Here is a 26,937-nt window from a genome sequence, read left to right as displayed (position 1 = left end):
TCGGTGGAGGTACGCTGATCCGGAGGATGCTGGATAGTTCGTCCCGCGGAGGGCGAAATGTAAAGCTAATAGCGGTGCCGGTCGGAAAGGCCAGAGACGCACTGCGAGGCGGGAGTGAAGGTGTGACTGTTTGTTTCTGCGCTCGCTCTGTGTGTGTTTTTATTGGCCGGCTGTGAAATTCCTCGCTCCCAGCTGTGTTGTCTGCGGCTCCCCGGCTTTCCCTTTTCCATTTTCCCTTCCTCGGTCCGTCTCTTCCCCGCGCCCTCCGTTTAGTCTGGTCGGCTGATTGATCTCCTTCCTTCCCAGTCCATCTTCGCTCCCGGTCACTGCGCTAACCACATGGTCCACTCACTGCCCATTCCTCCCAGTCCAGCCCCTTACTGCCCAGTCCATCCCAGTCCATCCCAGTCCATCCCAGTCCATCCCAGTCCAGCCCCTTAGCACCTGGTTCATCCCGATCCATCGCCTTACTGCCCGGTCCATTCCCTTACCTCTTGGTCCATACCGGTCTATCCCCTTATTGCCCGGGCCACCCCCTAACCGCCCTGCCTGTGTTTTGTCCTCTTGGGGGCTGAAGGTGATTACATGAGTGCCGGGGGGGTGGGGGGGATGGGGCTCTGCAGTCATTTGGCCTGACCCCCAGCCTGACCCCGGCGGTGAGTGATTTCCCCGGGGAGCCGACGGGGCGCTGCCGCCGCGTCACCGCGCTCCAGGACGCTGATGAATGAGAGCAATCTGTCTCCCGAGTCGCCGCTGTCTGTCCTCCGCCTGTCCGTCGCCCCGCCCCGGGGTCACGCACCGCCCGTCTCTCTCCGGGAGAACCCGTCGGCCCGCCATCGGGTTCCAGACACGCCCGTCTCCCGTGGGGGGAGGGCGGGACGGGGGAGGGGCGCCGGCGGCCCCCTGACAGACAGGACCCCGTGGCCGCGCATGCGATGTTAGAACACGCTATACTGCAACGCATTCTCGGCCGCGCCCCTCCCACGCATGCGATACGGCCCGCCGCTGGGGGTTCCCCTCGGCCCCCCTCTGGGCCCGTCGACCTCTTTCAGTCAGTGCTGGCCCGAGTCCTCAGCATCCACGTTCCCTCTGCGGCGATCACCACGAGACTGCAGTCACGCTGTTGGATAACATTTTTAATTCAACGTGAGTAGTTTTTGTTACCCTCCCCTCCCTCCCCACACAAAGAGGCTTCTTTAAGAGAGAACTAAATAAATTAAAAGAAGGGCCATTTCTGAGAATTTTTTTTTTTTCGTTCCTTCTGGCAAAAAGCCTGACCTTCAGTCACAAGCAGATGATCCGTGCCTCTAAGAGAAGCCCTCGCAGTCCTGAGGGGAGAAGGCCCTTTTTTATTTATTTCCCTCCTCACAGAGAGGCCATTCATGCGTCGCCATGGCGAACGGGGCGATGCGGGGCCCGCTGAACGAGAGGCTTTGTGAAGGTAGCGGGAGCGCACGGGCGCCGCGATCCCGCTGCACCGCTTGTGTCCTGCCCGCCGCCGCGTTGCTGTTTGTTCGGCGTGCTTGCTCTGGCCCGCGCGCTCGCCCCCCCTCCCCCCCCCCTCGGCTCGCTGCTTTAGTGACACGCTGTGCTTTTTCTGCGGCCTTGTATGCGCCGGCACTTTCCGCCTTGTCGGTTACGTCGAAAAGATTCTGTTTTTTTTTTGGTTCTTCAGGACATTGCGCTACCTCCTGTCTCCATGCGGCCCTGTGCTTTTTGTGGCCTGGCAGGCAGCCCCGGTGCGTGAGCGCCTTCTGTTCGGCCCCACAGTAGGGACTTATGGGTAAAAGGGATGGGGGGGGGCGAATGGTGTGGCTGAGTGAACGGAGCGATCGAGCGATTGAGTCTGAAATGGAGGGAGTGAGAGAGATTGAATGACTGACAGGCTGGAGATTATGATGGACTGGTGGAGTCTAAATAAATGTGTGATGTAGTGTACGGATGGATGCTCATCTCTGCAGTAGCCCCACGTCACAAAGGGCCGGGTTGATATATGCACTTTCTCTGTAAAAACTGCTTTTCCCATGACCTCATACCTAAAGGACAGCGTTTGGACCTAATGGGAGCACTGGAAGCATGGCTTAGACACATGAGCTAGCCGGCTTGCCTTTCCCACTCTGGTGAAATATAGAGCTGGGCAAGGCTGTTTGTCAAACGCATTTAAACGGGTTATGTGAGGTTGATATTGGCCACGCCCACTGTCTGAGCGTGACCAATGGCGGCATTGATCGCATGCCAGCAGCCATTTTGGCTCTTGTGTCGGGAGGTGCAGGGCCTTTTGAAGCTCTCCTTCCCGAGCTCCTTATACATCAGACGTGCTGAAAAGGAGTTGGCAGTTGAGCCGGTGTGGAAAAAAAAAAAAGCTGGCTTCGCCCCCTCCAGTCAGAATTCACACCAGACGCTTGCCCTGTAACACTGGCAAATTGGGCATTTGCCACCTTTCACATCGCATTAAGCAGAGGTGGCTCTGGCTGTGGCGTGCGGCGCGCTTGTTTGCTTATGGTAATCGTTGCGACCGCAGGTAATAATTCATTTTGAAGGAGCCTTTGCTGGCGGCGCTGGCAGGTTGTTTACTGTGATAATGCGCGCCTGCTCTGCGATGCCTCTCAGGCGCTGTCTAAACGAAGCAATGCTGTGAACCAGACGTCTCAATTTAAAATCCATCAGGGCCGCAGCGTCTGCTGCGTTTAAGCATTTAAGTGCTTAATTCAGGTCATTGATTGGCTGAAAGTCCAAACGCATTGTTTCGTGGGGCTTCCTTGGCTGCTCATTGAAAGGATAGAAACCCTGCAGACCCTGTGGCACTTCTGGGCTGCTGTTTGAGATGTAAAAACTCTGGTGTAAAAACTCTGGATTAACAAAACAACTCTGGTGCAGTGTTGTTTTGTTCCAGAAAAAGGCAAAGAGTAGTCAATGTGTGGAATAGCCTGCCAGCTCATGTTGTAGAGGCAGAAACTCTGGGGATTTTCAAGACCAGGCTTGATACAGTGTTGGATACCATCTAGTCTGTAGGTAATCAGGGCACTAATTTAGTCAGGAAAATGGCGAGCACTGTTGGACTGAATGGCCTGTTCTTGACATTCATGTAATGTTATGTTATGTTAAATATGTTTTGTGGCTAAACCTTACCCAGTGAGACGTGTTTTTAGCCTACTGGCTGTGTTATGAAACGGTGAGATTGTTGGTGGGAATGCTGTAATACTGTGTTCACAATGCAGGGCACGGATCTGGTTTGTTTTGGTTCAGCTGCTGGTGTTGCGTGCGTCGGATGTGCCGGGCTGTCTCACGGTGGCTTTTTTTACGGACAGCTGCTCGAAGGTGCGAGCTGCAGCGCTTCCTGTGTGCGCATGTTGCCGTGCGCTTTTATAATTTGAGCAAACAGGAAGTGCTTATCGCTGAGGGAGCACGGCAGCTGTTCCTGTGCATCCCTCTTTACGCACCACAGTGCATGCATCACGCAGCAGGCCCGTCTGCTGCATTCACTGTGCAGCATGGCCAGGCCACAGCTGATATTAACCCCCCCCCCCCCCCGTACAGCTTTCTCTAGGGAATACAGGAACAGTCCAGTGAACCAAGGAAAGGTGTATGGTGACCTGTTTCAGGCAGATTTAAGACAACAAATCAGGAGTGAAAAAAAAAGAGTTGAGGCAGTGCTCTCTAAGCTGCATATATATGCTCATCCACGCTATCACAGTTGTAATCGGAGAGCCTGTTTACTTTCGTCCTTTAGACTGGCGTGTAAAAAAAAAACACGTATGGCATGTAAAGCAAACAAACCGCAGTGAAAACCGCAGCGAGCGCACCTCAGACTGCTGTGGTTTCACAGCTGGCACGGCTAGCCGGCGCGATCTGTCCCGTCGCGTAGAGATGTCACGGCGGGATCGTGCGACGCAGGTTCTGCCTGTTCGGTCGCACCCGACATCACGCGTCTCCCACAGCGCTTTGCTATAGGCTGGTGAGTCGAGTTTCCGAAAGGCGGAGACAGGGCTCTACGCAAACATTTTATTTCCAACGTGCGCTAGTAAGTTTTGCAGCACACCAATGCATCCCTCGTTAGTAGATGTGCTCCTGAACTGTTTTTCCTGTTAGCATGCTTCAGTTTTCTGGAACGCACGCTTGCAGAAATGGGAGGACCGTAAGTACGTGCGCACGTCTCTGGCTGGCTGAAGGTCTGTGCCCGTGTTGCCTGGACAACGCGGCGTTTCACACGGGCCCAGCTGCCGACCGGGCGGTGTTTTTGCAGCAGCGCCGCGGTCCTGCTGTTTTCCCGCAGTCTCACCGGGGCCCTCGGCCACTGCTGGTGTCACAGGGTTCGCTAATGACTGTAATTAGCCACGAACGCCCGCGCAAAACAGCTCCAGTCACCAACAGGATATTCCTGTTCCTTTAGCCATGAGGCGGCAGGGGCTGGGCGGCGGGGGGGGGGACTAAAGGGGGAGGGTAGGGGGGGGGGGGGGTCATTATTTTATCAGGTGCTGATGAAACCTGGAATGGGTTTCGCTCTAAATCCCAAATGGGCATGCCACTGAAAACTGTCAGATCTCACACTTGCCCCGCGAGCCTGATCGCTTGTTTATTCTCAGAGCGGCGTTTGAGCCGGTGACCCAGTTGCCACCTGCTAATTAGATTGGTTGCCCGGAGGCAGCGACCCCTGGCGCGCCGAAATGGCTCGTTGTATAACTGGGAAGCTGGACGGGCGCTGGGAAACGCAGGTGTTTGCTGGGTTAGTGTTACTGGGTTAATGGGTTATGGCCATCCGGAGGAGTGCTCTGCACATTGTGTTTGTTTTTGTCAGACGCGCTGAACAGGTGGACGTGCTCCTGGGGCCTCGTGCTCTCTGTGACCACCTCAGCTGCAGTCGTCCTGTATTTACTGTACTAAGGACAAGCTGCAGTTGTCCTGTATTTACTGTACTAAGGACATTCTCACCTTTGATAGTATAGTACGTTTGCTTCTCTTCAGCTGTCGGATTAATTTTTCTTTTAGATTCCTGGTATTGTAAATGGTGTGTGCGTCCCTGTGAGGCCAGGCTTGGTGCAGATCGGTGGCTCCCTGGCTCTGTTGCAGAGGCACCCTAATGGTGGCTTTTCATTGGCCCAAAAGCAGACACTGAGCTGATATCCCATCTGCTTTTGTCCCATCTGCGGTGGTGATGATGTTGGGCCTTTTGGTTTCCACGGTGCCCAGAATGTGTAGGACAGAATCGCAGAATCCGGTAGTGGACGTGGAACCCGGTCATTAATACAGAATCTGGCCGGTCTTGAAAAATACGAGTGTTTTATATCCTTGATACTTTTTGGGATTTTTTTTTCTTCCCTAGTGACAAACAACCCCTCATGTTCACCTAGAATGAACCTCCTCCAAAGAGGCCAGCTGTGTGGGTAGCCTTTGTCACCCAGTTGAGCTGGACGAGCAGCTTGTTATTGCGGAGTACCACCTAATGCTTATGCTAATATGAGCGCCCTGTTCTCTGGTGGCAGTACAGCTGCCTGCTGTGAAGCCCCTTTCACACGTGCACTGTAACCCGTAAATGTCCCGGAAATCAAAAGCAAATTTAACTATCGAAGTGGATCTGTGTGCATGAACTGTGTGTCTGTCTGTGTGTGTGTGTGTGTGTGGTGCAGGCTCTGTGGGGGGTTTGTGTGTGTGTCATGTTAGTGTGCATTGGTGTGTGTGTGTGTGTGTGTGTGTGTGTGTGTGTGTGTGGTGCCGGCTCTGAGGTATGTGTGTGTGTGTGTGTGTGTGTGTGTGTGTGTGGTGCTGGCTCTGAGGGGTGTGTGTGTGTGTGTGGTGCAGGCTCTGAGGGGTGTGTGTGTGTGTGTGTGTGTGTGTGTGTGGTGCAGGCTCTGAGGTATGTGTGTGTGTGTGTGTGTGTGTGTGTGTGTGTGGTGGTGCCGGCTCTGAGGTATGTGTGTGTGTGTGTGTGTGTGTGTGGTGCCGGCTCTGAGGTATGTGTGTGTGTGTGTGTGTGTGTGTGTGTGTCGTGTAAGTCTTAATACACCAGCCTGTTGGCAGCTGCAGGCTGGAGAGCTGCGGGTTTTTATTCGCACTCCCACGGCTCCGGGTTCCTCTTTCACATTTGGTCTCCTGCCCGGGGAGCCGCCGGGGGTTCAGCGGAGTTCATCCCGAAAGCGTGAGCGCGCCCGCGTCGGTACGGGACGGGGTCAGTAAGTACCCGCCGCGCTCCCTCGTGTCCCGAGCCGCTCGTTTTACGAGGCACATCGAAAACGTGCAGCGCCGCTGCTTCCTCTTCGGTTCCCGGGACCGCTGCCCTTCGCTCTGATGGCGGGGGGATTTGACTGAAGAACTCCCAAACGTCACTATCAGTCACGTCTGCTTGCGGCTTCTTCACATCGCGCTCGCGAGCCTCTGATCTTTGAGGAGTGTGGGGGGGTGGAGGGGGGGGTGATCTGTCATCGCTCCCTCTCCGGTGTCGGTCGTGTTCTGGCGGCTGGAGTCCGGAACACCGTTAGCTTTAGCGAGCCGAAACCGGAACGGCTAATTTAACACACGGGACGGGCGCAGCAGGAGGCCTTACGGGGCTGGGGGATACAGGCGGGTTGATTTGGGGACCCGGCTTGCGACTGCTTGCATCAGCTATGATCCGGCTCCAGATCAGTGTGCAGGAAGAGCCTCTGCCACCGCTGGGCATGATGTCACAACGGAGGTTATTAATGGATGATGCGGGAGATGCAGCGAAATAAACGTGTGATTATGTTTCGTGAAAAGGCAGCTGTTTGTGAACCCACTGGGATCGGTGTCTTTGAGGGTGTGTGTCTGTGTGATTTATGCGTTCAGCTCTTCAGATGCGCCTTCCTCCTCCAGTACAGGTATCACATTTTAGCTGCGGGGTTGTGGGGGCGGGGGGGGTCAAGAGGGGGCGACTGCTTGTTAACTCGAAAAGGGTGTCGTCTTTCTTCTACCGTTACTCCGTTCCGGAGAGAGAGAAAGTTCCGGAAACCCGAGACCCGCTCCACGCTGGCCGAGGGCGAGCCCGCCCACCCCGCCGCCGCCGCCGCCGCGTCCCATGAGTAATGGGGCCTGTGGCTCCTGTGGGCTTTCATGTGCTGCCCTGCTTTTGAAGTGCAGGGCTGGGGGATCACAGGGCTGGGGGCAGGGGGTCAGTGCAGTTACTCCCAGGTACTGCTGACAGCAGCAGGTGGCTCTTTGGACTGGACTTAGACGGGACAGTAGGCCAGGTGACAGGTGGCCTTTTCTCTTTTCATTTTTTTTTTTGCCCCACGAGGTCTAAATCTCTTTGACTGAAATTACTTGAAACCTCAGCTGGTTAACCCCTCCCCCCCAATCCCCTCCCCACCCCCCACCCCCCCTCAGCAGGTCCCCAATAATTAAACATGCAGAGGTGAGGAGGAATATTTGTCTCTCCAAGTGGAGGCATACAAGCATTCCAGGTGGAGCCCCCCGTAAAACTGCATGGGGGAGCAGGTAGACCTCCAGAAAGCTAACCTTGATCCCTTCTAGAAAGGCGTATCTAAAAGGAATAAGATTATTCTGAAATCCTCACCCAGTAAAAAACATGTGATTATAGTGGTTGGTACCACATGAGTAAATACCTCAAATCTAGCATGAGACTTCCTGCTTCATGACATGCTTTGTGTGGTTTGGTTATGTGTGGTTATGTGTACTTACCATCCTACCAACCCAGCATTGAAGGCTGCTGCAACCAGTGAATTGAAAGACACCCGCCCCCCCCCCCAGTCCCTAGGCCAGAACTCTCTTCTCCGTGGTCCTCGTACCTCATAGAGGACAGCAGCTCTAAATGATCTGTTCTATCAGGTGGATTGTGTTTTCATGGCCTTCTTTTGTGCCTTTGACTATTTCAGAGGGGAGTGTTGATCGATGCGGAGTTGTAATTTAAATAAGAGCTTCTCCGCACAACGTGTAGCTCTTGTGGCACCTCAACTCTGTGGAGCTTTTACAGCAGCCTGCATCTTCTGCAGCAGTGGGATCGGCCCCTGCCATTTATGGAATGCAATACTGGAGGGAGCGGCCAATGAAAATGGGCCTTGTTGGACGGTGGAGAAGAAGAGCTCTGTATACTGTGCCGCCATAGGGCCGCTGCAGGCCTGCGCGGCTCCTCCTGGTGCCCGCTGGGACCCTGGGGCGCAGCACAGCTGGGAGAGGCTGGGGAATCTGGTGATTTCATGCCCCTTAGACAAACACAAAAACATTGTTCAGCTGCCCCACAAACACATTCTCTGCCTCTCGCACATAATCACACTCATTCTCTCTCTCTCAAACATTCCGTCCCTCTCCTCTCTCACACCCACAGTCACATTCTCTTTTGCGCGCGCTCGCACACACACACACTCGCACGCACACACACGCAAACACACACACACTCAAACATGCACACAAGCACAGGCACACACACGCACGCACATAAACACACACACACCTATACATTGCACACACACAAACACAGGCACACACACGCAAGCACACACACACTCAAACATGCACACAAGCACAGGCACACACACACCTATACATTATGCACACACACATCCCTTTCTTCAGTGACTCTCCCTCTTCCTCAAACACATTTTTCTCCCTCCGAACAGCTTGGCTTTTGCTACACAGTGCCCTGTGGTGCTGTACTGTTGCCTGTGTTTGCAGGGGGGTGGCTGATGTCATCCTGTCTGATTTTTGGCTGGGATTCGGAGAGGCTGCCGGTCAGACCTCAGTCATGGCTGAGAATGGCTAGAACATGATATCAGCACAGATTACCGAGGCTGATCTGGAGCAAACAGATGGGCCCTGAGCTACATCTCCCCTGGGCCAGACTATCAGGGTGCTGACTGTGCCCCAGCCCTGGGACCACAGGGAACCAGACCCCCCCCCCCTTCCCCGCAGTGCTCTCACCTTAAGAGGTGCGCTCGGGGGCGGTGGGTGAGTCCCTGATTGGCTGCTGTCTCGGGGCCCTCTCTACAGCTCCGCGCGGCGGTTACCTCGGCCTCCGGGGGCCCGCGAGCCGGGAGACGCGCGGTAATGAGGGGCCGCCAGCGCCAGCGCCTCGGCACGGCGCCAGCTCCGGTTGCCATGGAGACGCCCGCGTTGCCGTGGAGTCGTGTTCGTGGCGACGGGCCGCGTCGGGCGGGGCATGGTGGGCCCGGTGCGTGGGGCTTGGTGCTGGTGCAGGACTCCGCTTCAGCCCTGTGGCTCATCTAGGAAAACTGGGAATTTTAAGAGTTAGAAATGCTCACAACTTTTAACGTGACTCCAAACACTGAGACCTGGGCTTTCTTCTGGGCTACATCGCTTTTCCGTGACCTGCTTTCATTGGACTCATGGACTAATGGACCTAATTTTCCCACATTGGATTTTTTTTTAGCTGTAGTCATAGGTGTGGCCCTTTGTCTGATTTTTTTGTACTTTTTCAATGTTTAAGCGATGGAGAGAGATGAATGTTTGTATTTCTGCATGAGGGATAGCGAGGAGATGGATAGCCTGTGGCGTGTCTGCATGAGCTACCTTTGCATTCACGGAGCGTTGTGTGGACCGGAGAGTCCGTAGATCTCAGGTGTGTATATCCGAGGCTCTGCTGTAGTTCAAAGTAAGAAGTCTCTACTGCACTAATACTACAGGTCCATAAAAATGTTTGATGTACGATATCAATAAAATTGATCACATGTATGCGGTATCTGCAATATCTGACCAGACGTCTTGTAAATATCAATTTTTTTTTCTGCGTGTTTCATAATGTATAGTCACGGAAGCTTCTGGAAAGGAGGCGGTAGCTGTGACTGTAACCCGGGTTTTATTTCCCCAGCGGCGAACGGCGCTGTCGCCTCTGCAGCCCTCTGAGTGGAAGAGGCCGCATTCCTCAGATGTGTAGAGAGCCAGGCCAGGGTGGGACCTGCTGATAAAGGGCCCTCTCTGATTGGTGCGTTTTACGCCCCCTGTGCGAAAAGCCTGAGAGGATTTACGGAGGTGGTAAAACTGCCTCAGTGCGGGACGGGGAAATGCAAGTGAATGAAAGCGCTCATCCCGAAATCTTGCCGGGACGTTTTGCATTAGCATAAACAGAATAGCTTGTTACTTTACATTACTGGCATTTAGCTGACGCTCTTATCCGGAGTGACTTACACAACTTCTTCTTTTTTTTTCTTTTCTTTTACATAGAATCCATTTACACAGCTGGATATATACTGAAGCAATGCAGGTTAAGTACCTTGCTCAAGGGTACAACTGCAGTGTCCTACCCGGGAATCGAACCTATGACCTTTAGGTTACAAGACCCGTTCCTTACCCATTATTATTCTACACTGCCGCCCCGATGGGCTTGTGCTATTTGCTGTTGCTACCGCAGAGCTGATACTGAGGCAGCCTGCTCGTGTGGCAGAACTGCGCTACTCTGGAGCGAATCAGACGTGCCCCTGTCTGTGTGAGGTATCCAGCTCGCTGAAACACCGCTCGGTGTGCTGGGCTGACCTTTAGCGCTGGGGTGTGCGTTGGCGGTGCGGGGGTGTGCATTTGAGGCTCCGTTACCCAGGCGCCCCCCGAGCCCAGGCCTAATTAAACGCAACCCGCCATCACCGCCCCGGCTCCCACGGGGACCCCTTTGAAGTCTGCCTCTCCCCCCCCGGCCTAATTGAGCGCTCTTTGAAAGGGAACCGCGTTACCCACGATGCAGTGCGAGCAGACGTCCCGCGACGGAAGCGCTTAGCGCCAGGTTTGATGATGCGGAGATGAATATGCATGAGGGCGCGTGTTGTCTATGCGGGCGGGGGGTCGGGGGGGCGGGGGGGGGGGGGTTTAGGCCAGAGCAGGTTTGGGTTTCGCATTTCTTGTCCTGAGCAATGGAAAAGCGGCGTGGTAGGGTTTCATTTTGGGCTGGGGGAGGGGGGCTGGGGGAGGGGGATGGGCGTAACAGGAAAGGTGGCTCGTGACCTCTGGCCATGTTCAGGCAGCAGGCAGCTGCTGTAGGGATACCCGCCCCTCTCTCTCTCTCTCTCTCTCTCTCTCTCTCTCTCTCTCTTTCGCTGGCCGTCCTCTGGGCGCCTGAAGGAACATGAAGTTTTCAGGTTGAGGGACATTTTTGTGATCCCCCCGCCCCCCCTTTCCCCATAGCCTGTTTTCAGAGCTGGTGACAGCCGGCCGGCCGGCCTGCCTCTGACACACTTCCAGCGCATAAGTGGGACAGTCACACACACACGCACACGCACACACATAGCCTGTGGCACGGCCACTTCCAGAAACCACCCCCCCTCCCCCCCCCCCCCCCCCCGCAGTCCCCCCGAGGCTCGCGTCCGTTTCACTGAAGCAGTGCCCAGCTTCACATCGCCATCGACTCATCTTCCTCTAACCAGGTCACTCTCCAGCGTGCGGCACCATAGAACCAGAGAGCCGCGCTGTGTGGCGCCTCACCGGGCCGCCAACGGTTACGGGCCCCACAGGAAACGACCGCTCTGGCCCTCCTGTGTTGCCACGGGAACCCCTCACAGTCCGGCAGGCTTTCCGAGCTGCAGTGCTGCGTGTTTGCTTTTAACGTCGGTTCAGATCGCTCTTACCTTGGCTGGAGTGGCCTTCGCCTTCCCTACGCACAGCGGGCAGAAATGAGCTGAGCGCCATTGACGGTTTTGGGCGAGATGTGTGTAAATGCGCGGTGTAATTCGCACGCGGGTCGGTGATTTCATACCTGCCTGCCCACCTGTGTTCTCCTGCCAGACTTTGCTATGTGAGACTCCCTTTCTGCCATTTCTCACCTTTTTTCTGCTTCAGACTTTGCTGGGAAAAAAAAACGTGTTTGTTGTTGGCTTTTTAAACCCCAGATCTTCTGAATTATATCACTGCTCTTGGTGATTAGTGAACTTCTGCTCAGACCACTGCTCCGCACTGCTGCTCTCTTACCGCTGCTCCACGCTGCTGCTCTGAACTGAAAAGTCCAGATTGCGCATGCAGAACAGGTTTCTCTCCCCCTCTCTCTCTCTCTCTCCCTTGAGGGGGAAAAATCTGGTTGCGTCTGCCTGTCTCCCCCCACCCACAACCCCCCCCCCACCCCGCCGAGGAGTACAACATCAAAGAGCCGCTGCTCCAGACTTCCACTGCGATCAGGTGAAATTTAATTGGATGGAGCGGAGCGGGGGGGGCTTGGAGGGAGGTCATGAAGGCCTCCTCTTCCTCATCACCACTTTTCCGGGATATTCTTTTTTTTTCTTCCTGTGAACATTTTAAAGTAGGGGTGCGATGGCTCCCTCATTTCTGTGCTTTTGGTTAAAAACAGCGCTGCGCAGAGCGTCTGAAGTCTCTAATTAGCGTGCACATGCTGACCCGGTGGAGCCGGGAATGCAACACGTCAGCGTATCACACGCTTTCGCTGATCCAGCCAGTATTTCCCCAAAACATTCGAGTCCTACGGCGTCATTTCGATTAAAGCTGTTGAGTGGACAGATTTTCGTCACAAACAGTCCGGGGAAGAAGCTCTGCTTCAGAGAGAAAGAGAAACTGCGCCGTGCCTGTGTGCTGGTGTGCGTCTCCTGTTTCTGCCCAGTGGAGGAGCGTGTGGGTTTGGGTCCTCTGTCCTTATTAATGTGAGATATCGGCCTTTAATAAGCCTGCTGAAGTGTGAGGCAGAGAAAGCGTCGGCTTTTACAGTCGCAGTTACTTTTGCGGTCAGTTGTTCGCTGATTTACGGCCCGGCTGTGTCAGTGATGCGCTGCATTAACGCCGAGAGCAGCCGTCGCTCTCGCTGAACGTTTACCCAAAAACCAGCACATTAGCCTCCGAGGGCCCACTTAAATCCCACTCTGCCTGTGCGCCGGGAGCTCTCAGCGTGCCCCTGAGAGAGAGAGAGAGAGAGAGAGGGAGAGAGGAGTATGAATTAGCGATCGCTGGTGTGTCGCCTGAGCCATCCAATCGGCCCGTGTGAATCAGGGGGAATCAATGGAAGAGCGCTCGGTCAGTAATGTGGGCCCGAGTGGAAGCGGGCCGGGGGGGGGCCTGATCCAGCCCGGGCCGCCCGTCCCACCCGCCCCCCCCCCTGCGTCCCTCGGGACCGTGTCTCCGGGTTACGCATGGCGGACAGACGACCCCGCGGCGCTCCGCTCGGACAGAGCGGCTCTCTCTGGTCCCCGCCGCCGCTCTCCTCAGGGCTCTGGTCGAAAAGAGGAAACGAGCAGCTTGTGTGTGAGCGGCTGCGGTGCGGAGCGCTGACTTCCTGCTGCAAACACCACCCCGCTGTCATGTGTCATCAGAGGGTCAAAAAACACACTGCCGACTGCGTCCCCCCCCTTCCCCCCGACTCTGTCAGGCTCTGTGTGTGGGGGAGCCACCCCACCCGCACTGAGCACGCTCAGCCATGTTCCCCTGACATGCTTCTGGGGGGGAAAAAAAAAGAAAAGAGAAGAAAGAAGCGGCGTTTGGAAGCCAGGCTCACGCACCGCGGTTACGGCTGACTTCTCTTTTCTCTCGCGCCGCGTCTGCAGCTGCGTGGGCGTCCCGCTGGAGGAGGGTCGTGACTCCCCACGTTAGGACGTCAAGATTTACGCGCCGGGCCCTGCGTTTGGACGGAGCTGCGCGGTTTTCCTTGGCAGAGCTGCGTGTGCTTCGAGGGACCCCCCCCACCCTCGCGGGGGGAGGTTTCTGCGATCCGTTGGGCTCGGCCAATGGGCAAACGGATATTCCTTCCTGGTGACAGGCCTGGCCCCTCCCCCCTTGTTCCCGGAGCCCTCCCGGACAGGCGTGCGGTGTTTCCGTGGCGCCGGTTACGCTCTGATGTCGGCGGGCCGTCTGTCGTCCGCTCCCTTGTGTAGCGCCCTGTGCGCAAAACGCCACCCTTCCAGACCCCGCCGTGCCGTCCCACCGCCCCCCTGCGCTCCCGCCCGCCCGCTGTGCCCAGAAGCGTTTCTGCATCATTACTCTCTCTCTCTTTCTGTGTCAGTCTCTCGCTATCTCTCCCTCTCTCCCTCTCTCTCTTCACTCTCTCTCCCCCTCCCCCCTCTCCCCCTCTCTCTCTCTCTCTCTCCCACCCACATGTTCTCACATGTCCTCCTCTCTGCGTATGCTCCAGTGAAGCAGGAATGGGCTGCTTGGTTTTTCCTCCCTGTGCAGGATCTCTCTCTCTCTCTCTCTCTCTCTCTCTCTCTCTCTCTCTCTCTCTCTCTCTCTCTCTCTCTCTCTCTCTCTCTCTCTCTCTCTCTCTCTCTCTCTCTCTCTCCTTCTTTCTCTCTCCTTCCCTCCCTGTGCAGAGCTTGTATCTCCTGCTCTCTCCTCTCTGGCAACACACACTTCCTGCGGTTTCACCTGCTTTCAGTGACACCTTACCTTCCTGAGGCACGTGCACGCACCTCACACACACACACACACACACACACACACACACACTCCACGCATGCACACACACACACACACACACGCACACGCACACACACTCCACGCATGCACACACAAGAGTACGCGCACACACACACACACACACACACACACTCGCTGGCGTACTCGCTCAGGAGCACGGTGCCCCGAGGTCGAATGTGCTCCACGTGTGTCACACCCCCCCCCCCCCTCCCCCATCCCGTTTCCCGCTCGTGCCGCAGCGAGAGGATGAATGTTATCGGGCTGTGGGGTCGGGGTGGGGTGGGGTCGGGTTGGGGGGGGGGGGGGTGACGCAGGAGAGGGGGGGGCGGGGCGCCCCGTTCAGAACACAATGAGCAGGGGAAGCGGCGCGTCTCGGGGGGCGGGACCCGCGCGCGGCGGGCTCAAGGTGTTTCCTGTGGCCCGGGCGGGGCGCCCGTCTCCTGGAACCACCGCCACCCCGCCCCACGCTGACCGCCTGAGCCCGCTGTGCCAGCCTTACCCCCCCCCCCCAGTCCACCGCCGGCGTGTACCTGCTCACACGCATGCGTTTCCTGTCCCGAATCTGACGCTCCGCCCCGTCCCGTATCGGCCTCCCCTCTTAAATCTCTGCGGCTCTCGGCTGTCACGGGCCACTCAGATCAAAGGGGCTCGGCGAATCCGCACACGCGTCCCTCCGCAGGCCCCTCCCCCCCCCCCCCCGTCCCGTCCTCTGTGCGGGGGGGCAAACGCGTGGGTCCGGTGCGTTTCTGCGGCTTCCCGTCGATGCTGCCCGCGTGCGTTCAGGGCTCGTGTTTTCGGTTGTAGATTTGGTTGTGTGCCTGTAGTGTTTGCGTAATGCGCGTTGGTCTTGGAATGCCGTTAGCCAGGTCTGATCACATGACTCAGGTGATAGCCTGTGCTCCTCACTCTGTTTTACAGCCGCTGCTGAGCGGATGTTCTGGAACGTTCTTCTGTGCGCTGCCTGACGCATTCAGCCCTGTATGGATGTGATCACAGTGCTCACAACCTCGGTGAGACTAGACATGAGTTTTCCTCTTTTCAAGAAATATTTTATAGATATCAAGGAAAACGTTATTTTTTCCCGTAGTGGTAACATCAGAATTCAGATAAATTCAGATAAAGGGATGAAGAAAGGGCAGAGAGAGCGAGCTTGGGGCGGTGGGACCAGTAGGAAAGGTGATCAGCCCTGGGTTAGCCACACAGCCAATCGGCATGACTGACCCCGCCTCTGTTCTGGCTGCCACCAATGAGAAGGCTCTGCTGAGGACTGGGGGCGGAGTCTCAGGACAGTCATGGATCAGAGGCTCAGTGAGGAGGCTTCACTAAGACAGCCCCGTGATTGGCTCTGTGCCTTTTTGGTTTAAAAATCAATCATCATTCCTTTCTGATGATCTGATGATCCAGGCTGTCTGTCTGTTTCTAGAAAACTGTCTTCAAAACTGGCGCTTTTGGGGGGGGGGAGGTGTTTTTAAAAGCCTTTAAAGGGAGCTCACAGCCGGTGTTGACACAGGGAAGGCGCGAGCCCGGTGGCTGGTAACATGAGCCTGTGTTTGTCCAGCTCTCTGCCGTACTGTAGCTGATAACATTATTTATTTATTTTTGTATTTTTTATTGGCTTTTCTGTGGGCGGCAGGCCGCGGGAATAACCCGCCATTCCCTGGCGGCGGAAAAGTGCGGCGGGTTTCTGGGTAACCGTAGCGCCGGCGGCGCGGGATGTTTTATTCATGGCCGAGCCGCGCGCGTGTCCGCGGTGCGCTTTTCCTTTCGCGTAAAAATAGTTTGTTAAAAGCGTTTTAGTGTGAGTGTGAGAGCGCCAAGCTTTTATTTTTTATTTTTTGTCTCATTCGCGTCCGTGATGTCAGCTGCTGGAGGGGCTCCCGCCGGTGTGGAGTGCTAACGCTAGCTGTAAAGCGCTAAGTGCTGCGCTCTCTGTTTACCGCTAATGTTCCCCGGGGGGGTCGGGGTGCTGCCCGGTCCCTCTGCGGGCCTGTTTGACAGGAGGGCGGGGAAGATGGAGGCACATAAGTGTTTGTGGCGGGGGGGCATAGATAAGTATGTACGCAGGCCGAGGGTGTTCCTCTGAATTATCTAATGCCTTTTCTCCTTGGCAACTGGGTCATGGCTCCCTGTGACGCTTCACTAGGGCCAGGGTGTCCAGTCTTATCCGAAAGGGCCGGTGTGGGTGTGCAGACGCCTGATTTTACTTGTCAAGGTCCTGATTGAAGACCATCATTAGTTGGTTAGAATCAGGTGTTGTTGTAGAACATCACAGGAAGTGTGGTGTGTGCATCTCTGGGTCCAGACTCTCCTAACCGTTCTCCTCCTCCTCCTCTTCCTCCCCGCAGGCCTCCCCTGCCGGAGCGCTCCATGGAGAGGATGAAGAAGTTCAAGCGCCGTCTCTCCCTGACGCTGCGCGGGAGCCAGACCATCGACGAGTCGCTGTCCGAGCTGGCCGAGCAGATGACCATCGAGGAGAGCAGCAGCAAGGACAGCGGTGAGTCACGCACCTGCAGAGGCTTTATCTGGGGCTGGAGACGCACAGACTGAGCCCACGCACACGCGCGCACACACACACACACATGCTCACCACACACACGGGCACGCACGCACTCACACACACACACACGCTCACTCACACACACGCGCACACACACGGGCACGCACGCACTCACACAGCGTTCTAGCCTTGACAGTACCAAGGTCCTCTTTTACCACAGTGCGAAGGAAGGCTCACATTGACTGTCCCTGTAGGCTAGGTCACATGGCATAACCCGCCAACAACGCGGCACTCGGAGTTACCGTATCCGCCCGCGGCGGTTTCCATGGTTTCGGAGCGCCCGCCGCACGTCGCCCCGGTCGGACGGAAGCCCGCGGCCTCTGGGTCCTGCAGCCTCTGGGTCCCGCTGCCTCTGGGTCCCGCGGCCTCTGGGTCCCGCTGCCTCTGGGTCCCGCGGCCTCTGGGTCCCGCGGCCTCTGGGTCCCGCTGCCTCTGGGTTCCGCGGCCTCTGGGTCCCGCTGCCTCTGGGTCCCGCGGCCTCTGGGTCCCGCGGCCTCTGGGTCCCGCGGCTTTCTCCCCTGGAGGCGCGCTGCTCCGGCCTCGTTAGCCTAGCGCACATCGGGCTTTTAATGAAGCGCGCTGGGAGCCGCTACAGGGTGGACCTCACGCTCCTCCCTCCGCCTCGTCCAATCCCGCGCCCCGATACGGCTGAGGTAGCCCACCTCCGCCTCGTCCAATCCTGCGCCCCGATACAGCCGAGGTAGCCCACCTCCGCCTCGGAATGTGCCTAACTCCCGAGGAATGCCGGAGGATTAGAAACAGTGTTAAGCGCTTGTTTATTAGGCTCCACTGACCCCCCCCCCACCCCCACCCCCATCCCACCACCGCCATTCATGTGGTCTGCGGTAATTAGCACCCCTCTGTCGCCGTGATGACAGCGATCCGCCAGAGCTCTCTCCCGACGAGCGCGGAAAGAATGTCTGGATTGCGGGCGGCAGCCGGCGAGGGAGCCGCTGTGACCGGAGGTCGGGACTCCGGACGGAGAGGATCAGGCTCCTCTGATACGCGCTGTGGGTACCGCTCTCTCCTCTTCACCAGAAGGACGCCGGGCGCGACAGAACTGCCGCAGAAACCCGTCGCTGCGCTTCTTCTGCTTCCTTTGTTTCCAGAGCCATTGTTTTTGGCCCCCGGGGGGGGGTTAGGGATGAAGTTGATTTATGACTCACTGTGACACCGCGGCCCGGGCCCTGTTTGATAGCGCCCTTATTGTGGGGACAGAGTTTGTGATAGGGGACACGTCTGCGGCGGGGTCTGTTTGTGATGTCAACGCTGCGGAGCATTCCAGAACCCCCGCCATTGTTAATCCTCGCATTCCGCTGTGTGTCACATGGCAGACACAGACATACACACACACACACACATTTACACACACACACACACAGACACACACACACACACACACACGCACTCTCACACACATACAGACACACACACGCATACACATACAGACAGACACACACACACACACATTTACATGCATATATACACGTATACACACACATACCCAAGGGCACACACAGATGCACACATGCTCAGACGCACACACACACATACAGACAGACACACACACACATATTTACACACACATATACATGCTCAGACGCACACACACACACACACACATACACATACACATACAGACAGACACACATACATGTACATGTACACACACACACACACACACACACAAATATACATGTACACACACACACACACACACACACACTCACACTCCGGAGGGGTATTCTGTTGACCCTTATCACACCAGAATGTGGATGATGAATTGCCTCTCGATCGCATTTCCAGAAGCAGTGTCTTCACTGAGCCATTTTAAGGACAGCCTAGAATAGCGCAGGCAGCCGACAGCGCCTCTCCATGTCAACGTCTCCGTTTTAACGAGTAAAGATGTTTAATGTGTTAATCATCAGGTTAAGCAAACTCGAGTCACTTGATTGCTATCAATTATTAGCATTTTAGACTTGATTACTTTCTTCACTCCTGAATGTAAATTGTGTGGGTTTTTTCCCCCTGTTGGTACGTGGTAAGAGTACAGTTGTAGCAGTTGCGCTTATGATATTTCATATTCCGTATTTGGTTTGTGCGGTTTTTCTTGTTTCCACTCCGTCAGTACTCCGATGCTTTAGACTTCGGTTCAGACTGCTCGCTGTGAGCGAGCGTTGCTGCTCCTGCTGTTCTTTTCTTTTTCGAATGATGTGTTTCTCTTTTCTCCCCACGGATTCCTCCTTTAATGAGCAGTGGAGGTAAGGCGGTGGGAGCGATTATAGCCTGTAAGAGCAGCGTAACGCCAGTAAGAGAATTATGATTTAAAAACACGATGAAAGGAACACAAATTACCGTGGAAACGGAGCTCCCCGATGAGCACTCTCCTACCGCCGCAGAGACCCGGGTTCAATCCCCGGCAGCGGTACTTCCGGCTCGGTCAGACGTTCCTACGAACCCAATTGGCAGTGTTCGCGGGTGGGAAGCCGGTGAGGGTATGAGTCCTGATCGCTGCATTAGCGGCTCCTACTGGTTGGTCGGGGCGCCTGTTCAGCAGGGAGGGGATCTGGGGGAGATAGCGTGAACCTCCGCACACGTTACGCTCTCTCAGTGAAACTCCTTGCTGTCAGGTGAAAAGAAGCGGCTGGCGACTCCACATGTATCGGAGGCTGGCATGTGGTAGTCCACACCCTCCCCAGACCGACAGAAGGATAGCGCATCGACCAGGACCGTGATTCACACGGGGAATTGGTATAACGACTAAATTTGGGAGAAAATGGCAAAAAAAAGAAAAAGAAATGGAGCTCCCTGTGAACAGACTTCCCACTGAAGTGTCCCGAAAGTGATCTGTTATACCCCAGAGTATCTGTTTTTTTTTTCTGTGACTTTGAAATATTAGAATTATAATGATTCTTTTTTCAAGTGGCATGATGTCACAATGGCAGTGTGTTTGTGATGAACAATGAGATAATCAACGTTATTTACTGCGGAGAATGTCCGTTTTAAAGTGAAGAGCCCTTTTGAATTTTTAAGTGTACTTAAGGAGGCAATAGACGCACATTCCGGCATAGCTGTTGTAGTCCAAATAACAGAAGAATGTCTGTGTTTTGGACAGGTGGTTCATCGCTGCTTGCAAATGGTTGTGTATATCTTGTCATGGACAGAGTGTCATCGCCATCTTTCTGTCAACAAGCTCTTGTGTAAACGTGCAGACCAGTGGCAGTTTGGCCAGCTAAAGAGGCCGTGATAGTGTGGTGCCTTCCTCAGTGATTGATGGTGTCTGTGTCCTTGTGTAGTCTAGGGTAACACTGGATCTTAAAACAACAAAAAGCACGGGGCTTAAATGTCTCTTGTTGTTAAAACAACAAGAAAGACTCAAGAATAATGGTCTAAACTGAGTTTTTAAATGGATACAAAATAAGTTTAAAATTGGAAGTGTATCCTATATGCATTTGGAAATGTGTACAAAATGTAATTTTAAAAAATGTAATCTAAGTCATTGTAATCGCCTTCGATTTTTCATTTTTGGTTCCTTTCTCATGCTGCTTAGAAATGATAGAAAGCAGTGATGAAGAGAGCAGTTTTGATCAGCGGATGGCTCGTTGTCTTTATCAGAATGGACCATGTGTCAGACCCTCACAGCGTGTGACATCACCCAGGACAGAAGCCCTGTGGGAACATGACCGGTCAGTCATATCGCATTACAGTTTCACTGGGACTCTCGACCTCTTGCTGTTCCCCTCGTGGGTGCGCTTGGAGGGAGTCGTACCCCAGGGCGAAAATGAAATATTAAAATCATCGGTAAACTGGATCAGCTTGTATTTTGGAATAGCGTACAGTGCTCTAAAATCAGTTCAGGATTGTGAGTAATGCCGCTCGTTCCCTTATTAAAGTTTTCTGTTTTTCTGACGTAGATGGAGTGAAGTGCGTTTTGCGTCGGTGCCCGCTGCTCTCAGCTGGGTGTAGCTGCGCTCGCGCTGGCCTTCAGATGCCCGCGTGCGTGTGCAGAGGAGTGGCATTTCCAAACACGGTGGCATTTGAGTCTAAATGCAAAAGTGCACAAGGTTTTTACTCCGTTAAGAGGTTTTCCGCTTTTCGTGGGACGAACACGCATCTCGTAACTCGGGAGTGTACCGTCTGACGGAGCTGGAATGTTAAGGGGGCGAGAAAAACACAAAAAAGTATTAAAATGATCCGTTGCGTCCTCGCTGGCCTCGGAAATTCAACCCCCCCCCCGCCCCCACAGAAACGATGAGCACTGCAGGCAGAGCCGCAGAGCTTTGTCACATCAGAGAGCGAGGAAAACCAGAGAGTTTATCAGTGGAACTGTGCCATTAAAATCTCACACGTTGGCCCTGTTCAGCGTGCGCAAGTGCTGCCGATGCTTCCGGTGTGGCCTCCCTGGGCGCTCCCCCTGGGGCCTCCTGGCCTCCCTCCACACTGGCGGTTTAGCACGACCCCCCCGCCCCCCCGCCCCTCCTCCTCCTCCCCCCCCCCCGGGGGTTACGGAGCAGAGCGGGGTCTGAGGCGGAAATTACCCGAGACAAACAAACAGCGCCGTTAACAAGACCCCGTGGGAGCTGGAGCCGGCGCTGGAACCGCGTGAGGGTCCGTGCTCCTCAGCGGGGACGGGGGGGCGGGAGGGGGGGCGGTGCAGAGGGGGTCAAGGAGAGAAGGGCAGGGCAGGTGTCGGCAGGTGTTCCTCCTCCAAGCAGGCACAGGCATAGCACAGGACACCCGCCTCTCAGCCAAAACCCCGAAAGGACCCCACGAGGAGAAGGAGGAATTCTCCAGTGTATGGTTCTCCAGAAGGAAGGCTTTGTTCTTCCTCTGCGGTTCTTGTGTTCTCAGTATGAGGTCAGCTCAGTGGTCGAGCTCATCAGGTCGAAAAAATCTGAGATATTTTGCTCGTGTGCTGTTAGTAATGGCCCAATATTAAGTTTAACTTGAAAGGCATATCATTGATTCATACAGCAGTCCTGGTGGCAGCAAATTCATGTAGTGTTAGCTTATTTGGCTGCAAAATGAACCATTTTTCCCTCCAGTAGTCAGACATAGGCCTGTTACATTCCAGTTGGCTGCTGTACAGTACCATATTTCCTCCATGAAAAGCTTTTATTCTTCAGATGACAGGCATAACATCTCCATTTTTAGGGAATGCACGCTGCTGACAGATTGGACATGTTGTTGTTCTTGTGTTGTAAGACTGTGTTGGGAAGCTGTGGTAGTCAGCAGGTAGAGACTTGCAAATGAGGAACTTGGAAGGGTAGGTTTTTTGGAATGTTTTTTCAGAATTCTGAGTCAGTGTTCTGGAACTCCCTTACTTTGAACCTCCACTAGTGATTGTTTCATTAGCATTAGAATGTTCAGTTAAGACCATTCTAATCATGTACGTGTGATCTCACACCTTAACAAGGCGTTAAGGGCGTTGAGAGTTTGTGGCTCATGCACCTGTAAGCCGTGGCCAGTAATAATTTGTAAGCGGGACAGAAGCGGGAACTGGGATCGCTACTTGGCCCGCCTCTGAACGTTGGGAAACACTTGCAGGTTTCGATAACGAACCGCCACACACAGGCTTATCGCCTGGCCTTGGGCCCTCTCTCTCTCGCGGTGAGCGCACTGCAGCGTCCGCGCGGCTGAGTCCGCGACCGCGACCGCCCCCGTCTCACCGGTTTCGCTTCAGCCCCGCTGCTTTCTAGAGCGAGAACCGAAAGGCTTGCCCGGAAGGTGCTGGAGGTTTTGCGGCAGACGAGCGAAGTGAAACCAAAAGCGCCAGCTTCGTCTTGCTCAGAAGGAAACAGCTGGAGTTACTGAGGCCTGTTGACTCAGAGGGCGTGTTGCCGTGTAAGACTCTGTCCCCCGTCATGTCTGTTAGCTGTCACCTGAATGTGTTGTTTTTTAAATGTTGAGTAAGATTTAATTAATCGTGTCTGTAGTTCTGAGCCTCTTTCTGGGCCTGCTGTGGGTTAGCTGGAGGGTGCTGCCAGGTGATTTCTGAAGATTTGCATATCGCTGCTCCAGTTTACTAATCCTTAGTCCTCTCTGAAGTTTGCCCAGTTCCGTCTGCAGAGCGCAGTCTGTGGCGTCGGACTTCTCTGGACTTTCCCAGCCCTTCGTCCTCAGTGGTCAGACGCGCTGGGCTGCCTCGTCGTCGTCCAATCAGCCCGCCCGATCTCGTTTCGGTCACGCCCTCTCGCCGAACGGCCGGACATTCCAGCGGGGGGGGGGGGCTCGGCCCGAGCGCAGCGTCCCGGCGCGACCGAGCGACGCGGTGGTTCGGTTTTATATCAGCAAAGCGAAAAACTTCACCCACATCCCCATGCAAATCAGAGCACAGTATTTGACTGTGGAAGTTCCATGCGGTTGAAGAGGGGAAGGAAACAGGGTAATCCGAATTTGCACCTGTGCTGTACCTGTGCCATACCTGTGCCGTACCTGTGCCGTACCTGTACCATATCTGCGCCGTATCAGTGCCTCCTCCCAGCTCTGGTTAAGTATCTCTTCAGCTCACCTGCGGCTCTCGTTCCTGGGTCAGATGAGATTAGGAGGCGTGAAGAGGGTTCGAGTGTCCCCCTCAACCTGTCAGACGGGAGCGACCCACTTCAGAAACGACCCGCTTCTCCTGGCGGACTCCGGCGCAGCGGGCCTGTTCAGCGCTCACGGAAGAACCGGGCCACGAGCGGAACCTTCTAGCGCGTGACATGCTTCTGTTTACATTGGAGGAGCCAAGAGGGCCTAGAGTGGTAGTGGACCCCGCAGCTGTTGTCAGTTATTCTTGGTTAGCCCGACTCCTGGTCACGCGGTCACCGTACAGTGCAAAGGCCTACCCCCAGAGACACACGAGCGCCATCAAACTGACGGCAGCGCCCGCCCACCCGTACAGGCTCACTAACGCACACGCGGCTCGCTAATGTACACGCGGCTCGCTAACGCTAATGCGCACACGGCCTGCTAACGTACACACGGCCTGCTAATGCGCACACGGCTCGCTAACGCTAATGCGCACGCGGCCTGCTAACGCACACGCGGCCTGCTAACGCGCACACGGCTCGCTAACGCTAATGCGCACACGGCTCGCTAACGCTAATGCGCACGCGGCCTGCTAACGCGCACACGGCTCGCTATCGCTAACGTGCACACGGCCTGCTAACACACACGCGGCTCGCTAACGTGCACACGGCCTGCCAGGGCCGGTTAAAGGCAGGAGTTGGCATTTTCTGCAGCAGCGCTTGGCACTGCCGTTGCCATGGTGTTTGCTCCTGAGCTCTTAGGCGTTTCCATGGCGTTACCGTTCTGCCTCGGTTTTCTCTCCTCGCTCTGAAGGCATCTCCCTCTGTGCTTCCTGTTCCCTCTCTCTCTCTCTCTCTCTCTCTCTCTGGCTCTGTTCCTTCTCTCTCTCTCTCCCCTCTCTGTGCTTCCTGTTCCCTCTCTCTCTCTCTCTCTCTCTCTCTCTCTCCCCTCTCTGTGCTTCCTGTTCACTCTCTCTCTCTCTCTCCCTCTCTCCCTCCCTCTCTCTGTGCTTCCTGTTCCCTCTCCTCTCTCTCTCTCTCTCTCTGTGCTTCCTGTTCTCTCTCTCTCTCTCTCTCTCTCCTCCCTCTGTGCTTCCTGTTCCCTCTCTCTCTCTCCCTCCCTCTCTCTGTGCTGCCTCTCTCTCTCCCTCCCTCTCTCTCTTCCCTCCTTCCTCGTTCTCTTTGCCAAGGGAGTGATAATAAAATAACTAAGAAAGGTGAACTAGCATCTGTTGCTGCACTATACCTTTTGCATATGATGGCTAATATTTTGCTGCAAGGTTTGTGTTTTGTCCTAACGATTGCTTTGGATGAATTTTAGTGGGCATCTATATTAAATTCTGCGTCTGCTCATACGGCGTTATATTAACATTCGTTTTTGTTTTCCCTTGGGCATTGGAAGGAGCGGTGTAGGCATAAGGATGTAGATGAAATCAGCAGTTACTGAGCGCTTGGTTTAATTTAAAGAGAGTAGCTGTTAAAATAAGTAATTTGCACATTATTCCAGTGCATACACTTTTAAATGGCATTGGCCCTCCGTAGATTTAATAAAGGATGTACAGCTAAAGGTGTTCAGATCTGCAGCAGCTTGTGTGACGCAGGAAACCAACCCTTTCCTGGCTCTGAGAGAGCATCTGCACGCGCTGACCAATCACCCGCCCTCTAACAGACCAGGACAGGCCCGCTGAGAGAGCATCTGCACGGGCTGACCAATCACCCGCCCTCTAACAGACCAGGACTGGCCCGCTAACTGTGCTAATATCGGCTCCAAAAACTAGGGGGCCCGCCAAGGGCCCATGTCCCCCTGGATTTGGGAACCCAGAGCAGAGTGATGGCCCTCTCTTTCTGGGCCAGCCCTGCCTAACAGGAGCTTGAGTTGAACCCCCCCCCCCCCCGGAGAGCACTGGAAAGTTCCGGAAACACTCGTGTGCCCGTGGTGGTCGCAGGCGGATTCTAAGTGCTGCAGTGTCACGCTCGCTGCTGGATGTAGCCCCTGTTGGAGCATTAAAACCCAGCGGCTATCTGCTCCGTCCAGCTGGAGTTACTGGTGGCAAAGCGCTTTTGAGAGGCTTAATGGAGTGGGAGATTTATGTAATGTCCCCGACTCAACTCCCCGTAGGACCTGCGTGTCGATGGCTGGGGCTGGGATAGTGGGAAACATAACTTGCAATCAGTAAAGTGTTTTATTCTGATGTAAGTTGGTGCCTGTTGATGTAGCGGCAGATTTGTAGTACAGTTTGATTGACAGGCTGTGCTGCCATTGGTCTCCAGTGTGCAGTGGGTGTTTGATTGACAGGCTGTCTTATGGATTGTGGGTCAGCTGTGCTGTATTGGTCCCTCTGTGTTAGCGGTGGGCGTGTGATTGGCCTGGCTGTGGTGATTGAGGCTGTGCTGTTATTGGTCCCCTCTGTGCAGTGGGCGTTGATTGACAGGCTGTGCTGTTATTGGTCTCCTCTGTGTGGTGGGTGTTTGATTGACAGGCTGTGCTGTTATTGGTCCCCTCTGTGTGCAGTGGGTGTTTGATTGACAGGCTGTGTGACTGTGGCTGTGCTGTTATTGGTCTCCAGTGTGCAGTGGGTGGTTGATTGACAGGCTGTGCTGTTATTGGTCCCTGTGGCAGTGGGGTTTGATTGACAGGCTGTATGACTGTGGCTGTGCTGTTATTGGTCCCCTCTGTGTGGTGGGCGGTTGATTGACAGGCTGTGCTGTTATTGGTCCCCTCTGTGCGGTGGGCGGTTGATTGACAGGCTGTGTGACTGTGGCTGTGCTGTTATTGGTCCCCTCTGTGTGGTGGGTGGTTGATTGACAGGCTGTGTGTTTCGCTGCAGAGCCCATCGTGAGGAACGGCCGGCCGCCCACGTCCCACAGCATGCACTCCTTCCTGCACCAGTACACCGGCTCCTTCAAGAAGCCGCCCCTGCGCCGCCCCCACAGCGTCATCGGGGGCAGCCTGGGCTCCTTCATGGCCATGCCCCGCAACGGCAGCCGGCTGGGTGAGTCACCGCCGCCGCAGTCTCTCACCCCTCTCACACTCTCACCCTCTCACCCTCTCACACTCTCACCCTCTCACCCTCTCACACTCTCACACTCTCACTCTCTCACTCTTTCAAACACTCACTCTCTCTCACCCTCTCACCTCTCACCCTTTCACACTCTCACCCTCTCACACTCTCACACTCTCACCCATTCACACACTCACTCTCTCTCACCCTCTCACCCTTTCACACTCTCACTTTCTCTCACCCTCTCACCCTTTCACACTCACTTTCTCTCACCCTCTCACCCTCTCACCCTTTCACACTCTCACTTTCTCTCACCCTCTCACCCTTTCACCCTTTCACACTCTCACCCTCTCACACTCTCACCCTCTCACTTTCTCTCACCCTCACATCCACCTTCACACTCACTCCTACCTCTCACACTTCACCTCTCACTCACACTCACCTCTCACTCTCACCTCTCACCCTTTCACACTCACCTTCAACTCACTTCTCTCACCCTCTCACCTCCACCTTTCACACTCTCACCCTCTCACCCTTTCACACTCACCCTTTC

At 55.0% G+C, this 26,937-nt stretch overlaps 1 protein-coding gene across 1 annotated transcript in view; it reads left to right on the top strand.

Moving 5' to 3' along the window:
* Positions 1-26,937, top strand: part of cdk17 (cyclin dependent kinase 17) — an 85,352-nt gene that overhangs the window by 22,580 nt on the left and 35,835 nt on the right. Inside the window, exons 2-3 of the mRNA XM_064342551.1 lie at positions 16,662-16,810; positions 26,211-26,375. Of these exons, the coding sequence (XP_064198621.1) occupies positions 16,684-16,810; positions 26,211-26,375 (292 nt within the window). The 5' untranslated portion in view covers positions 16,662-16,683. The remainder of the gene's footprint in view (positions 1-16,661; positions 16,811-26,210; positions 26,376-26,937) is intronic.

The sequence above is a fragment of the Anguilla rostrata genome, chromosome 7, assembly GCF_018555375.3.
Source record: "Anguilla rostrata isolate EN2019 chromosome 7, ASM1855537v3, whole genome shotgun sequence".
NCBI classification, from domain to species: domain Eukaryota; kingdom Metazoa; phylum Chordata; class Actinopteri; order Anguilliformes; family Anguillidae; genus Anguilla; species Anguilla rostrata.
Note: the sequence above shows the minus strand (reverse complement) of the source record. Positions and strands in the feature narration are given on the sequence as shown.